The 14,541-nt window shown below is 42.0% G+C and overlaps 1 protein-coding gene across 6 annotated transcripts in view; it reads right to left on the bottom strand.

The window, feature by feature from the left end:
* The window catches only part of ULK4 (unc-51 like kinase 4), a 235,925-nt gene that overhangs the window by 173,127 nt on the left and 48,257 nt on the right, over nucleotides 1-14,541 (bottom strand). For all 6 annotated transcript variants that reach the window (XR_004418123.2, XM_033061515.2, XM_033061505.2 and 3 more), the window contains exon 20: nucleotides 11,219-11,380. Coding sequence is in view for 5 of the 6 variants with exons in the window: in XM_033061515.2 (XP_032917406.1) it covers nucleotides 11,219-11,380 (162 nt within the window). In the remaining variant the exon portion in view is untranslated. The remainder of the gene's footprint in view (nucleotides 1-11,218; nucleotides 11,381-14,541) is intronic.

The following is a 14,541-nucleotide window of genomic DNA, read 5'->3' as shown; positions in this document are numbered from 1 at the left end:
TTGATCGCAGCCTTTTAGTTTTCTTCTTTTATTGTTTTTTTGCTCTCTTTTAAAACACACTCAATCTCAGTTCCTTAGTACAGCATGCTTTATTTCCCCCAGGATACAATCCAGCTCTTCACCTCTATTCAGAGTTTTCAAAATGAGTGGGCAAGAAATACATATATTCACTGAAAACATCCTTGAGGGTGGTAGTACCAATGAACTGCTGGGACCTAGGGACCATGTGCCAAAGCAACATGGAGTTAACATGGTATGTGCAGATTTTCCACTGCCTCGGATCTCTGCTATAGACCTTGCCAAACAAAGGTGACCATAGTCACAGGCCAACAAATTACTTCCAGGCAAATCACATAGGAAAGACATCATGGACTGCCTCAAAGGCTGTCTTCTAGGATAATACTGCAGTTTTGGTGGTAGCAGAAAAGCTCCAGCTCACCAATAAGCAAGGGGAGAAGCTTTAAATTCCCATTAGTTTATACGTCACAGAACGCTCTGCTGTATGAATGAACCTAACACTTCAGCAGAAAAGTATAAGATAGAATTTAAATGTGGACTAGAGCACAAAGCACTCTAAATCACTTCAGTAGATCCAATACTGGGAGAGAACAGATGGAGATATGTCAAAAGGTGGTGGAGCAGGAATTGGAAACGAACGATGAAAGATGTAAGAGTAGAGCTCACACCATCATCTCCAGGCATAGACATGAACATGAAATGTCATGAACAGTCTTGGAACATGAAATGTTCTTATCAAGAGTAAGGTTTCAGCAGAACCTCTCCTGGAATTGGCTTCTCCACCCCTGCTCTTTGCACAGCCTTAACCAGTACCTTTCCTCTCAGCAGCTCCAACCTTAGCCTCATGATTCCTATTAGTCACTTCCAACCTGAGATACTCAAGGACTCTATAATCATGTCTGCCCTATCCTTCTAGTCTTACAGGCTACATGTGGTTGGGTAACACAGTAACATTTAACCTTCCAGGATATCTTCCATGACTCTCTCAGGTTTGAGAATGAATGCATAAAGTATCTGCAATACTCAATAGTTTCTGAAACAAGCTATTCAATACCAATTACTTAAGAAAAGAAGAAAAAAACCAAATCCCCAAAAATACTGTGTTGAGCTTTCCTAAATTAGTGGCTTATGTTTTGTTACTTCTCTTCCAGCAGTAAAAGTTATCTCTTAGAAACAAAATTTTAAGTTTTTTGTTTTGTTTTGGTTTTTTTTTTAATTTTTGTTTTGTTTTGTTTTTTAATTAAAAAACTTCCAGTATACTGGAAAGAAAATATTCCTCTTGCTGCTGAGCTTGTCAGAATTTCGCTTTGACATCTTACAGATTTTTTTTTTCTGAGTCTAGCAAAAGGATAAAAAGACACAGCTTTCCTACAGGCAAAATCTGTGATATTTACCTGAGGCATGTTGGACTCCAAAGTGAGAAAAAAGTACTGAGACAGTCCCTGTTTGCCACCTCTGACAGACAGGACAAAGCAAAGTGTCATTTCCTGACTCCAGAGACTAAAGATAGAGAAATTTCTTGATATATTTTTATTATTTATTGAAATAATCGTAAGTAAAATTCCATAATCCCTTGCTGCTGATACACTTTGCAGACAGACTGCTAATTCCAAGTAAAGACATGACAGATGTATTTCTCAACAGAAATGTATTTTTGCATTTTAATATAGATGTCAGTTAAGAATAAATTCTTCAGGATACGTTCAAACAGGGCAGGAAAGACCACATAATAAAATGAAATAGGAACACTGATGATGTCCATTTTTGTGGTCATCCAGGATAAAAATGCCTACATATCTGTAGCAGCAATTTAATGAATGTAGAAATTATACAGTACACTATAGCTGGAGAATACATTAGCATTTTATTTTTTTAATTAGCACACCACTAAAATCTCCATAAACTTTAAAGCTTCTGGGAAAAGATCTTTCTGCACTAGATTTCAATATCAATTGATTATTATCCGATGAAGTCAAGATCACATATCTAAATGCCATAGCAGTATTAATGCATAACCATGATTTATATCAGGCATTGAGTAATAAGTTTATGTACTTCTTACTTTAGTGTTTCACTACAAAGCAGGAAAAAGATTAAAGTACCACCTTAGTGCATCCTACTTTATAAGTTTCCTTGTTCAATTCACTTCATATAAAAGTATAAAACCTCAATCTTCTGATAAAGGAAACAATCCCCAAAACAGTGGAGGGGAAAATCCAGGAACCCAATCAGATTGAAGAACACTTGTGCAAAATGATCTGACTGAAAAAAGGAGATGGATTCAGCTACATGGATAGCAATAATTTCCATGAAGACCAGAAAAACTAGAAGAAAGCAGTTTCATCAAGGATAGAGAACACTGAATGTGTAGTACTCTTGCCACTCTATTCACAGCTGTTTTCATTCAAAGCTCTCCAATATGTGAATTCGGAACAAGCTCTACCTCCAGAATGACTGAAAGTTCAGTAAGTACTGAAAATTCAGTAAGTACAAGCACTACCACCGGCAAGCCTATTGCCTTCACAGGAAACAAACATTAGTTGGGAACAGTTACGGTTTTGATTCTATTGTCCATATGTACATTTATACCATAGACATGCATAAAATGTTGAAGTTTTTGCCTTAGCAGATCTCAGTGTACACACTCAACCACTGCTTCATCCTAATAGATGTCATCTGTAAGAAGGCCTCTAGGGTAGCTTCTGAAGACTATTAAGTTTTATAATATAAAGATTTCAAACACAAGAAATAGAATCAGGACGTAAGAGTTTGCCAAAACCAAGGTCATTCCAAGTCCCAGTGCCAGATGATTCAGCTTTGGAGTATAAATATTGCAGTAAAACTCAGCCTGCACTTAACAGGCCTGGCTGAACAAGAAGCCCATAAAGATCAGGCTGCTGTATCACACCTACAGGAAAAAGAGGCAAAGGAACTGAGGAACTCACAATCTGTGATACTTTCAGTCTACTCACTCGGAAGAGAGCACACAAACACCAGCACTGTCCAACTGCGCTGAGCAATTAATAAAGCCTCACTGACTAGTACATAGCGGTAGCTATCAATGGACACATACAAAAAAGAGCAAACTAGGCCACAACAAGCTCTTCAGGTTTTAGCTTCCTCTTACACATTTTTTGCTTCCTTCTGGTTTTTCCAGCAGGAAAATTCTCTTCTCATCAATAGTGCTTAAAAGAGGCTAGATACCCATAGCATAAATACTATGACAAAGAAAAGGCCTCTTAGTGGTTTACCTGAACCTCACAGCCTTGGGAGAATCTGCGGAGGGTTTCGGCGAGGGAAGAATGCAATCAATCAGTATGATTGGTAAAGCATTGTTCCCTCGCCGAAACCCTCCGCAAGTGGTGACGCCAACGTGATGATGGCCTAGGGGCAACTAATGTGCCAGCCACGTGGAGGCAAGCGAGCGGCGAAGTTCCGAGAAGCAGCACTTGGAAGGCAGAAGGGCTCCGTACCCTTGCGTACGTTTCGCTCTGTGCCTGAGCTGCCCTTACAGAAGGAAAATCGCCAACCGGCATAATGCCACCTCGCAAAGGCTGCATGCGCGCGCATTGGCAGTAGGTACGGCTTGCGACTGCTCCCCTTGGGATAGTTAATAAGGGGGAGGGCAATGGAGAAACAGGTGGCCTATGATTTGCTTAAATGCTTTTTAGAAAAGCGGGGAGTGCAGGGGTTGGATCTTAAGAAGGAGCTTCCTGGTCTCCTAGAGTATGCTGAAAAGAGGGGTTTTTTCGGGGACCCAGAGAGCGTTTATCAGTTTGAGGAGTGGAAAAAGGTGGGAGATTGCCTGTGGCAGGCTGTTATCGATGATGATAAAGCAGCGAAAAAACTTTCTCACCTGTGGCGTGCTGTTATTAACTGCTTGGAGAAATTCAAGGCTGAAAGGTGCGTTGCTGCAGCGGTAGCCCTACATCTGGAAGGGAAGCCGGCTCCAGCTGAAGAGGGAAAGATTGTTATAGGAGGAAATAATTTGCCACAGACAATCACCACAAACCGGGTAACGTTACCAGCTAGGGCCCCGGTAGGAACTTTGCCGTCTGCTCCACCGTGTCCGGATGAGGGACTATCTCCCTCTGAGGAAGCTACTTTAGAGGATGAGGCAGCCCAGTATCATGAGGATGACAATGGTGTCCGGAGTAACCAAGGTAGGATTAAGGGTAGAGTGGACTGGTAGGGCATCATGAGGGATGCCATGGAGTACGGAGAGTCGAGTGTCGTAGCAACATTACAAGAGATACAGGAGGACAAGCAGGCATTCCCTGTAGTGTATATGCCTAAGCTGCAGGAGGGGTAGATGCATCAATACCACCATTAGATTGGAAGCTATTAATGCAGTTGCGGAACACGGTCAACGAATCCGGTCTGCATGGTGAACCTACCAAACAAGTGCTGAATTATATTTGGGGTGCTGGATTATTGCTCCAGGAAGATATAAAGAATCTCTTTAAGATGATTATGTCTCGATCACAAGCGATGCTTTGGCAGGTTCACTGGCAGGCACTGTGCCAAGAGGCAGTAAATGTGCAGAGAGCGTAGGGTGATCCCCTGCGTGGTGTTACGCTAGACCACTTTATGGGAACAGGAAACTTTGCTACACCAGAGGCTCAGGCAATGCTAGGGCCTGATCTAATAAAAGAAACCATGCAGTTAGCAAGGCTCGCGTATGGGAAGGTTAGAATTGATTGTGGTGCACCATCATATATGAGTGTAAAGCAAGGGAATCAGGAGTCTTTTTCCGCATTTGTCGACCGCGTTTCTGCTGCAATTGAAAGAGCTGGTGTTCCCATGTATATGCAAGGGGCACTCTTGCGGGAGTGAGTTATGCAAAATTGCAATCCTCGGACAAAAGCGATCCTAGTTACTCTTCCTGATGATTGGGGTGTTGTGGAATATTTAGATCACATGAGTAAGATCCCTCAGGGAACACAGGCCATGCTGGTAGAGGCTGTTAAGGACTTAACAGAAACTATCAAGGGGGAGCAGACCCAAGCTCAGGCTTGTGCCGCTGCTGCATTGCAACCACTACGTGCGAGTAGGGGCCAAGGGGCTACGAAGCCAAAGGCGCAGCCGAAGTGCTTCCGGTGCAGCAAACCAGGATATATCAGGAAGGAGTACCGAGCAGGACAAGTGTGGTGCCAGAAGTGCCAGGCAGATACCCGCTCTATGGACACTTGCCGAAGAAAGTCGGGAAATGGATGACGAAGTGCAAGGGGCTGCGGCGTGATTACACCAACGGCGGCCCAGGTGTGTCCGGTTTCCCCCTTTTCCCTGCCAGCAGCTTACGCCCCGCCACAAGAGGAAGCCTCGGCTTGGACCTGGTAGCCGCAGTAGATGTTGTGCCCAAGGACAATAAATCCATTAAAATCCCTACTGGAGTTCAGGGGCCTCTTGGACTGAATGGACAATCATATGGGGCTCTGATATTAGGACGCTGTTCAGTGGCCTTGAAAGGACTAATAATAGTGCTGGGAGTGATAGATGCTGACTCCCATGGGGAAATTATGATTGTTGCTTTTACACATTTCCCCCCATTAAGCATTCCTGCTGGAAGTCGTATAGCTCAACTGGTTCCAGTGCCACAGCTGGTGCAGGAGGCTAGCGGACCGCTCTGAAGGACGGGAGGATTTGGCTCAACTGGTGGACTGGTCTTGCTTACCCTCTCTATGGAACAGCGCCCTCTCGTGATGGTTCTTCTCCAGCAGGGACAGGATAGAATCCGTCTCCGGGTACTTCTGGACAGCGGTGCGGACGTGACCATCATCTCCAGGTACCACTGGCCACCGCAATGGCCTCTTCAGGGATGGGTAGAGTCCGTGGAAGGAGTGGGAGGTGTAAGACCAGTGCGAAGGCGTGTTGAACCGGTGCATGTTACCATTGAAGGCAAGTCTGCGTCCACGCTGGTAACAGTAATGGACCTCCCCACAGGGGTGCAAGCCCTAATTGGGAGAGACGTGTTGTCTCAAATGGGCCTCCGGTTGACCATGGGTAATGGCCCTTTTTTGATTGCGGTCACTACTGGGGCTTTCCCAATCCAATTAACATGGTTAATGGACACACCTGTATGGATTGAGCAGTGGACGCTAAAAAAGGAAAGCCTTTGCCAAGCACACGCCTTGGTCCAGGAACAATTACAGCAAGGACATGTACGGCCTTCCACAAGCCCATGGAATACTCCTATTTTTGTCATAAAGAAGAAGTCAGGCAAATACCGACTGCTTCATGACCTTCGTGCCATGAACAACCAAATGCAACCAATGGGGGCATTGCAGCCAGGATTGCCTAACCCGGCCATGATTCCTCAGGGGTGGTTTATTTTGATTGTTGACCTTGAGGACTGTTTTTTCACGATTGCCTTGCATCCAGAGGACACTCAATGGTTTGCCTTTACCCTGCCTAGCTGTGGGGGAGAGGCCTTGGTGTATTTCCAATGCGGAGGATGCAATAGGAGGGTGGTTGGTCTGCAATTGAGTTTGTATTATCCCTTGTGCTTATCCTGTCGATGGCAAAGACAGAGAGAGTCTTGGCAGAGGGATGCTCAAAGGCTGACTCAAACTAGGTCTCTGAGAGAGGCACTCCTGTTGTTTGAGAATCATGAGGCCTGGTTGAGATTGAAAGTTAAGTGGGAGATACTGCAGTGTATTAAGTGTATTACCTTTTATAAGAGTACTAAAATCATTGCCTTCCTCTGTGAAAGGAAGAGCCCTGTTCACCGTAGTGCTCGGGAATGGGAAGTGTTTGCCCAGAACGAACCCTGGCTGACCAACGTCCTTTTTGGTATCAATCAATTACATATTAGAGAATGAGGGCTGTGATCCTGACCCTAAGAGTTGCCCTTTTCACCCAGGCAGCCGCCACTTGAGCTCCAATACAGCCAAAGGAAAATATCTGGGTTACTCTAGCTAACAAAACAGGTCAGAAGACAATATGCCTGTCCCTGTCCTCTCCTGGTAATCCCTTCTCCACCTGTTTGGTGGGGGTACCCTTGGATGCGCTGCTCTGTCCAACAGGGGTGCTCAACTGCCAGTCTCATGATTCCAACTCATATGCTGATCAATGGGACCGAGTAGTCCCACATTTCCAAGGGGCCTCCCTGGAACCCCAGGAATTGGAGTTGCTAGGGTCGATAGCAGCAGATTGGTGTGTATACTTTAACTGGTCAAGACAGCAAAGGGTTAATCCACAGTCCGATCACACAGTGAACGTGAACTCCTCTCTTCCTATATATAGGAGTTCCTCTTTTTGGTGTAATTATACCAGCAGCAATATTTCCCACTCCTCCAACACTCCTGTGAAACTTCCCCCAGGGGTGTTTCTTATCTGCGGAAACAGAGCATGGGCGGGCATTCCATCACAGCTGGTGGGTGGCCCTTGCACATTAGGTTACCTTTCACTACTCACTCCTAACACCTCTATGATTTTGCAAGTTCACAGACAGCACCATCGGGCTAAGAGAATGACACATGCCTTTAACAGCAAATGCGATGATGATGCCAAATTTTGGTCTACAGAGCAAATAATTGCTGCATCTGCCCTCACCCCAGGAGTGGCAAGTGCAGGAGCTTTAGCATTACTTAACAAACTAGGTTGCTGGTTCGCAAAGCAAACAACTGCAACTTCAACTGCTATCTCAGAACTTTTGCTAGATGTTGATTCAATACGCCATGCTACGCTACAAAATCGGGCAGCCATAGATTTTTTGCTGTCAGCCCAGGGACACAGTTGTGAGGAGTTTGAGGGAATGTGTTGCATGAATCTCTCTGACCACTCGGTATCAATTCATGCCCAACTAGCCAAATTACAACAGCTCACTAATCACCTGCAACAAAACACAGGCTTAGGCCTGACAGACTGGTTACGGTCTCTTGGGTTGGGGCCGTGGCTAACATCCCTGTTACAACACCTGATCACGGTTATGCTGTCATTTTGGTGATTATGCTTTTTGTGCCCTGCATTATACGCTGTCTTCAACGGGCAATGCATCAAATAGCTGAAACGGTGACTAATCGTGCATTTGCATTTAGTGCACAAAACAAAAGAGGGGGAATTGTTGGGGAATGGTTGATAGAACAAGGCCATAGTTCATTAGAGTGTCTTCTGGCTGAGGATAAATGCTGAGTATAAGCATTTATATGTCTATATATACTTATATATATATGTTGCAAGGTCAGCTTGCCTCTGAGACAGCTGCAAGCCAGACACAGGATGAAGATGAGGAACTTGTGGTTGAGAGAAGGTGTCCTAATCATTGTGGTTGAGGGAATGTGTTCTAAGCATGTTAAAAAAGGAATCCTCTGTTGCTTGCCTTGCTTTAGCCAATCATGTACCTGCTGAATACACGATGAGCCAATGAAATAATAGCAAGTATGCTGTATGCTTTTAGCAGGAGTATAATAATGAGTGATAAGAGCAATAAAGTTGAACAATGCTACACCAATCATATTGATTGATTGCATTCTTCCCTCGCCGAAACCCTCCACAAGAATCCAGTGATCTGGTTCTCAAAAGAAGCAGAGGATATAAACGGACAAACAACAGCCCACTCTTCTCATAGTCTCTTGACACTCCTCCAAGGGCAAAGTGAGAAAACTATATGGCACTGATGACAGTAACCTCTGAGCTCTATGGTGCAGAAAGCCGTAGTGCATCTCCACTGAAGACAAGTTTATTCTTGACAATCAGATATGTGACTTCTGCATATTACTGAGCAGAAGAAAAGCTCTGCCCAACTCAAACATACTGTATTGTCCAAGAAGAAATGGAGTTTCTAGGAGGGGAAAAGAAAAAAAAAAAGCCTACCGATAGTTCCTCTGGTGATCTCTTTTAGTTTGGCCTCTGAATGTTATTGAGAGAGTTTCTCAAGGATATGCAGCTTAGTGCAGTACATAAGACAGGCATAACTGGCCAACTGGCCCCTACAGACAGAGCAGGCCTCGGAAGTGTGCTGTAGGAATCAAGAGAATGGTAAATGATGAAGCAAAGTTCTCCAAGCAGAAAGCAGGGAAACCAGAAGGAACTTTCAGTGTGAGTTGAAAGAGATAAAAAAACCTCAAAATACTATAACCTAGTAGCAAACAAATAACAACTGCCCAGTCTAATGATCGACAAGAATAGAAAGCACATGATACAAAACAACCCTTACAGCAGAAGTAGTGATAGGAGAGAGGATCAAGTAGGCTACTTTAAAATGTCAGTAATTAAAGGAAAACATAACTCTTACCTCTCATGTTTTCCCTTACATGCAGTTGTGATCTAAGCATAAGACCCCTTCTAACAAAGCAGCCTAATAGCCAGACTAACACATACACTTTGCACATTTAGACAGACTACTCTCTACCCATGAAAGTTCTAAGAATGTTTTTGCCAAGAATTTGAGATGCTACAAAGCAAAGGTTTTTATAGCACTTAATTTACTAAATAGGTTTCCCGTTCTAAAACGTCAAGACATTTTCCCAGAATTTGAGTAGCTTATATTGCAGGCAAGACTCTGCCACAAATACACACTCAGGTAAAAAATCAATAAATATATATATTTTTTTAAATTATAAATTTATTATATCATTAACTCTTCAGCCACACTTCAATTTTTATTTCTCTCTTTTATGACCTTTATGCTAGATGTGTCTATGTGCATACTGCTGCAGCAGCAACACTACCATTTCCATTTGGAAAGCAAGAGCTGCATCCAACCTGGCCATGAACACTGGTCAGAAAATGGGGCAGCCACAACTTTTCTGGGAACCTGTGCATGTCCTTCATCACCCTCACAATAAAGATTTTTTTCCTCCAATATATCTAATCTAAACCTATTTTCTTCTAGTTTGAATCTATCCCCCCCATGTCCTGTCACTACACACTCTCGTAAAAAGTCCAAGAGATACGGTTAAACCCACAGTCCTGCTAATTATTTTCTACCTCATAAATCCTTTTGTTCCAAACCTTTTGCTTGCATGTCTTGTTATCATTCCATATTGCCTTAAAATTCAGGGCAAAGACTAGACTCTAACAATTTTATAAAAAAAAAAGTGATTAATTCAACCAGGTCTTCTAAACAAGTCTTTGATAAAGAGAATAAACAATTCTTACTAGAAGCTCTATACAAAAAGAGAAATTCCGATTTTGCAAGGATTTAATAGTTTATTTGAAAGGTTAAACTTTTTAAACATAACTCAATAAGGAAATATATGTTCTGGAAAATGATGAATCATAAGAACTATTCACAAGCACTGAACTGTAAGAAATGCATTTTTAAATTTCAGAAATTTTTCAAATACAGTAAATTCACGAATACAAGTCGCACTGAGTATAAGCCGCATCTCTGGGTGTTGGCAAATATTTCGTTTTTTGTCCATAAATAAGCTGCACCTGAATATAAGCCACTCTGTCATTCCCAGCGAGGACTCGCGCGCAACAAAGTTGCCAAATAGTAACAGAACGGCGGCGGGGTGGGGTTTACTGGCTGAGCTAAGGTTGTGCAGGCTCGGCCCACTAGGGGCTGCTGACGGGGCCAGGAAGCCCAGCCCAGCGCTGCTGCTCAGCGGGGCCACTGGGGGCCAGTCGCCGCTGCCACTGGGCTCAGTCACCACAGCCCAGCGCTGCCCTGTGGTGGCAGGCAGGGACGGAGCCCCCCCCGCTCCCGCAGCGGCAGGCGGGGACAGAGCCCCCTGCCGCCTCCCCGAACCGCGGCAGTGGCGGTCCGGGTCCCCCCTCTCCTCCTCAAGCCGCGGCAATGGCGGCGCAGGGCCCCCCCGTCTCTCCCCCGGGCTGTGGTAGAGGCGGGAAGAAGGGAGCTCTCCCGCCTCTCTCCCCGCCCCCCGTGCTGCCTGCAGGCAGCCAGGCTCCACCTGCGGTGCAACAGAGTAGCAATTTGTAACAATCGCAAAATGCCGACTTTGCAGCAGCTTGGCTCGGCACTCTGGCTGGCACTTCTGAGGTTGTAAATGTCAGAAAATTATTCACATATTAGCCACTCCTGAGTATTAGCCGCATTTCCGGTTTAGGAGCAAAATCTTAGTCAAATTGGTGTGGCTTGTATTCGTGAAATTACTGTATATTTTAGTGTCATCTGAAATACACAAAACACAAACATACAGCAAACACACTCAAATATATTTCAGTTCCAATTCAGAAGGTTTTTCAAACTAAACGTCAAAGCATTACACTACCACAAAAGGAAATTCCTTACCGAAATAGGAGTTATCTTCAAAGAATCTCCTGTAGAATGTGTGAAAAGGTACCACAATACAGGTCCAATTTCTCCTGTAATAAATCCTTGTGCATGGCATGAGCGAGTAGTACAAACATTTTCAATTATCTTTGCTGCTAAATGATTCACTACCCGCTCTTCCTATAGGAAGGAGAAGAAGGAAAACACATTTGCAAATGTTTCAAATTTCTTTATAAATTACTGCCTATGTCCACATTTTATTCAATGTATATTATCTTGGAATGGTTTCTTGATTCTTTTTGATACTTGCAAAATTAAGTTTTCAAGAAACCTCACCTGATGACAAAGTTACATTCACAGATCCTGCTTCCCCACACTTGCTCTCCTACTACAAAGACGATTTAATACAAGTATAATTCAATACAAAACCTTTCATTTCCAAATAATGACCCCAAATTAAATGCAGTCAATACAAATGAAAAGCTTTTCTTAGGTTAGAGGTGTTCCATGATCAGTGCTTTACAAATGAATGAATTTGTGTCAACACTCATTACTAGAACATGCTCTGAACAGCACAATTAAGAGATATTCAGTAACATTAGGAAAAAAAATACATTAAATCCTCTTTATTCAACAGAATCAGCAAATCCTGGGCTAAAGACAAAGACTTCTTGCAAATTAAGTTGTTCCATAACTCCTTCTTTTCTCCTGAAGCAGACAATCCTGACCAATGCTTAAGATAAATTATTAGGTCCCATTTACTACAAGAAGTCCTAAATTTCCATATGAGATTCTGAATCCTTCATATGTTGTTAGTACTAATCAAATAATTTTCACTTAACATCAGAGTCTTTAACAGAACTGGAAGGTACATTCCTGGTGTCATTTTGGCTCTGCATTGCCTCACCTCATCTTAGTCCTGAACTACAAAAAAAGTTAAGTACTTCAACAATGTCTTAAATAGCATCTTGAATCCAGCAAGAATAAATTTTAATATAATTTTTATAATTCTATTTTTCTTTATAGTCTGGCTTATCAAATACTTCATCATAATATCTAAGTGATTTTTTTCTCAAACTGATCTCTATTTTAGCCTACTAAGCTTTGGATTTCTGACAGTTATCTTAACAATCAGAGCCACTGACAACTGTGAGCAATGACAGTGAAACCTTTGAGAAAGTAGTACAAAAGCCTTACAGAAGGGGAGAACTTATACTTCATTAAAAATATATTCAACATTCACTTTTCCTTCTACTGACTTAATAGAGCTAAAATATAGATTTTAGATGTGTAAATATTTGGAAATTCTAGTATAATGCTGTCAAAAAAAAAAAAGAGAGAGGCTGTATTCATAATTTTCACGATAATCCTTCCTATTCTTCCGAAGAACTGCAGCTCTATTCAAAATATTTAACAGAAATACCAAAGTCAATTTCCACCTAAAGTGGTCACACTCATATAAAAACTCCACTGAATTCTGTGGTCTTCCTTCTTATTTGCAGCCATAAAACCAAAGAAAATTTAGGCTTCTCTCTTTTTACCGTTTTGATTACTGCAAAATATTGCATTATTTTGACCTCTTAAAGACCTATATACACACATACTCACACGTTTACTAAAACTAAAATTCTGAAAACACTTTATAAGTAATGTTGAGTTTTAATCTTTTTTTTCTGTGAATTATACTTCTGCATTATAGTGTTTTTTGGAGGGGTACAGCTAGGGTAAAAATACATGCATTTATCAAATTGACTAAAATGATGCATATAACAATCGAATCCATAACTGAAACATAATTGCCAAGTTAAGTCTCTCTTACATAAGAAGTGAATATTAAGACTGTCAGTTGGGACTTCACTCCTTGTTTAAGCAGGCATAAACACTTAATAAATGAATTACAATCCCATTAATTAATCATAATCAAAGCAATATATAGTGGATAACATCATTATTAATAGATGATAATATTATTAATGTTAAGAAATTTCCAGATGCAATTACAGCTTTTCTTTACAAAATTTGGTCCTGAAGATGTGCTTTATTTCCTTTCAGCTACCTGGGGAGTCCTGGTTGATGACAAGTTTAATATGAGCCAGCAGTGCCCTGGCAGCCAGGAGGACCAAACATGTCCTGGGGGGCATCAGGGACAGCACTGCCAGCCAGGCAAGGCAGGGAATTGTCCCACTCAGCTCTGCACTGAGGTGCCCCATCAAGTGCTGGGGGGAGGTTTGGGTGTCACAATATTAAAAATACATTAAGCTGTCAGAGAGCATCCAAAGGAGGACAATGAAGACAGTGAAGGGCCATGAAGGGAAGCCTTATGAGGAGCAGCTGAGGACACTCAGTCTGTTCAACCTGGATGAGACTGAGGGGAGATCTTACTGCAGTTACAACTTCCTCCTGAGGGGAAGTGGAGGAGTAGGCACTGATCTCTTCTCTCTGGTGATAGATGTCAGAGAAGGTTTAGGTTGGATATCAGGAAAAGGTTTTTCAGGCAGAGAGTGTCCAGGGAAGTGGTCACAGCACTGAGCCTAAAAGAGTTCAAGAGGAGATTGGACAACACTTCAGGTACATGGTGTGACTCTTGGTATGCCTTGTGCAGGACAGGAGAAGGTCTCTATGGGCCCCTTTGAACCTCGACATTCTATGATTCTATGATCTTATATTATACTAAATATAGATATATACACTTGAGTAACAGCATAATACTGATAAAAAACACTGAAAGCTAAAGGATTTAGGAAGTAACACTGCATTCCACGTAATTCTTCTAAATCAACTTCTAAATACACTTCTTCCTTTAATCTAAGACAACAGAACAAAAATCTACAAATATAACCCAATGAAGTAAAGCTGTAGCCTCCAAAGCATTTATGATTCTAAGAATTAAATCTTAGTTTGGCAACATAATTTGCAACAAAAAGCCTTCAGAGAAAAGAGTAAATAGGTAGAAAAAAACCCTTTAAATACCTTCATTTTTTTTATTCTGGCAGTAAACTGGAGAATTGATAGCTAAAGAAGAAATTCGAGTGATGATGTATATGATTCACAGAATCAGTCTTATCCTATAGGCAGTTCTGCCAGTAACAGAACTGATGTCTAAAGAATAAATAAAAATGAGAATATATACGATTCAAACTGGTCTTATACTATTGGCTGTACCATACTTACAGAGAAAACAGTTGTTCTCTCCTCAAAATTCTCCTTTCTCCTGAAAATTCACTATCAAGGAACAGTTCTGGCTAAGAATATACACCATAAAACACACTAATTTATATTATACATTGGCAATTATTTGTTAAAGATTTTTTTTATTATTAAAATTCCTCATTTGTTCAGAA

This window comes from Catharus ustulatus, chromosome 1 (assembly GCF_009819885.2).
Source record: "Catharus ustulatus isolate bCatUst1 chromosome 1, bCatUst1.pri.v2, whole genome shotgun sequence".
Classification (NCBI taxonomy): domain Eukaryota; kingdom Metazoa; phylum Chordata; class Aves; order Passeriformes; family Turdidae; genus Catharus; species Catharus ustulatus.
The sequence above is the reverse complement of the archived record's forward strand: the minus strand, read 5'-3'. Positions and strand labels throughout refer to the sequence as shown.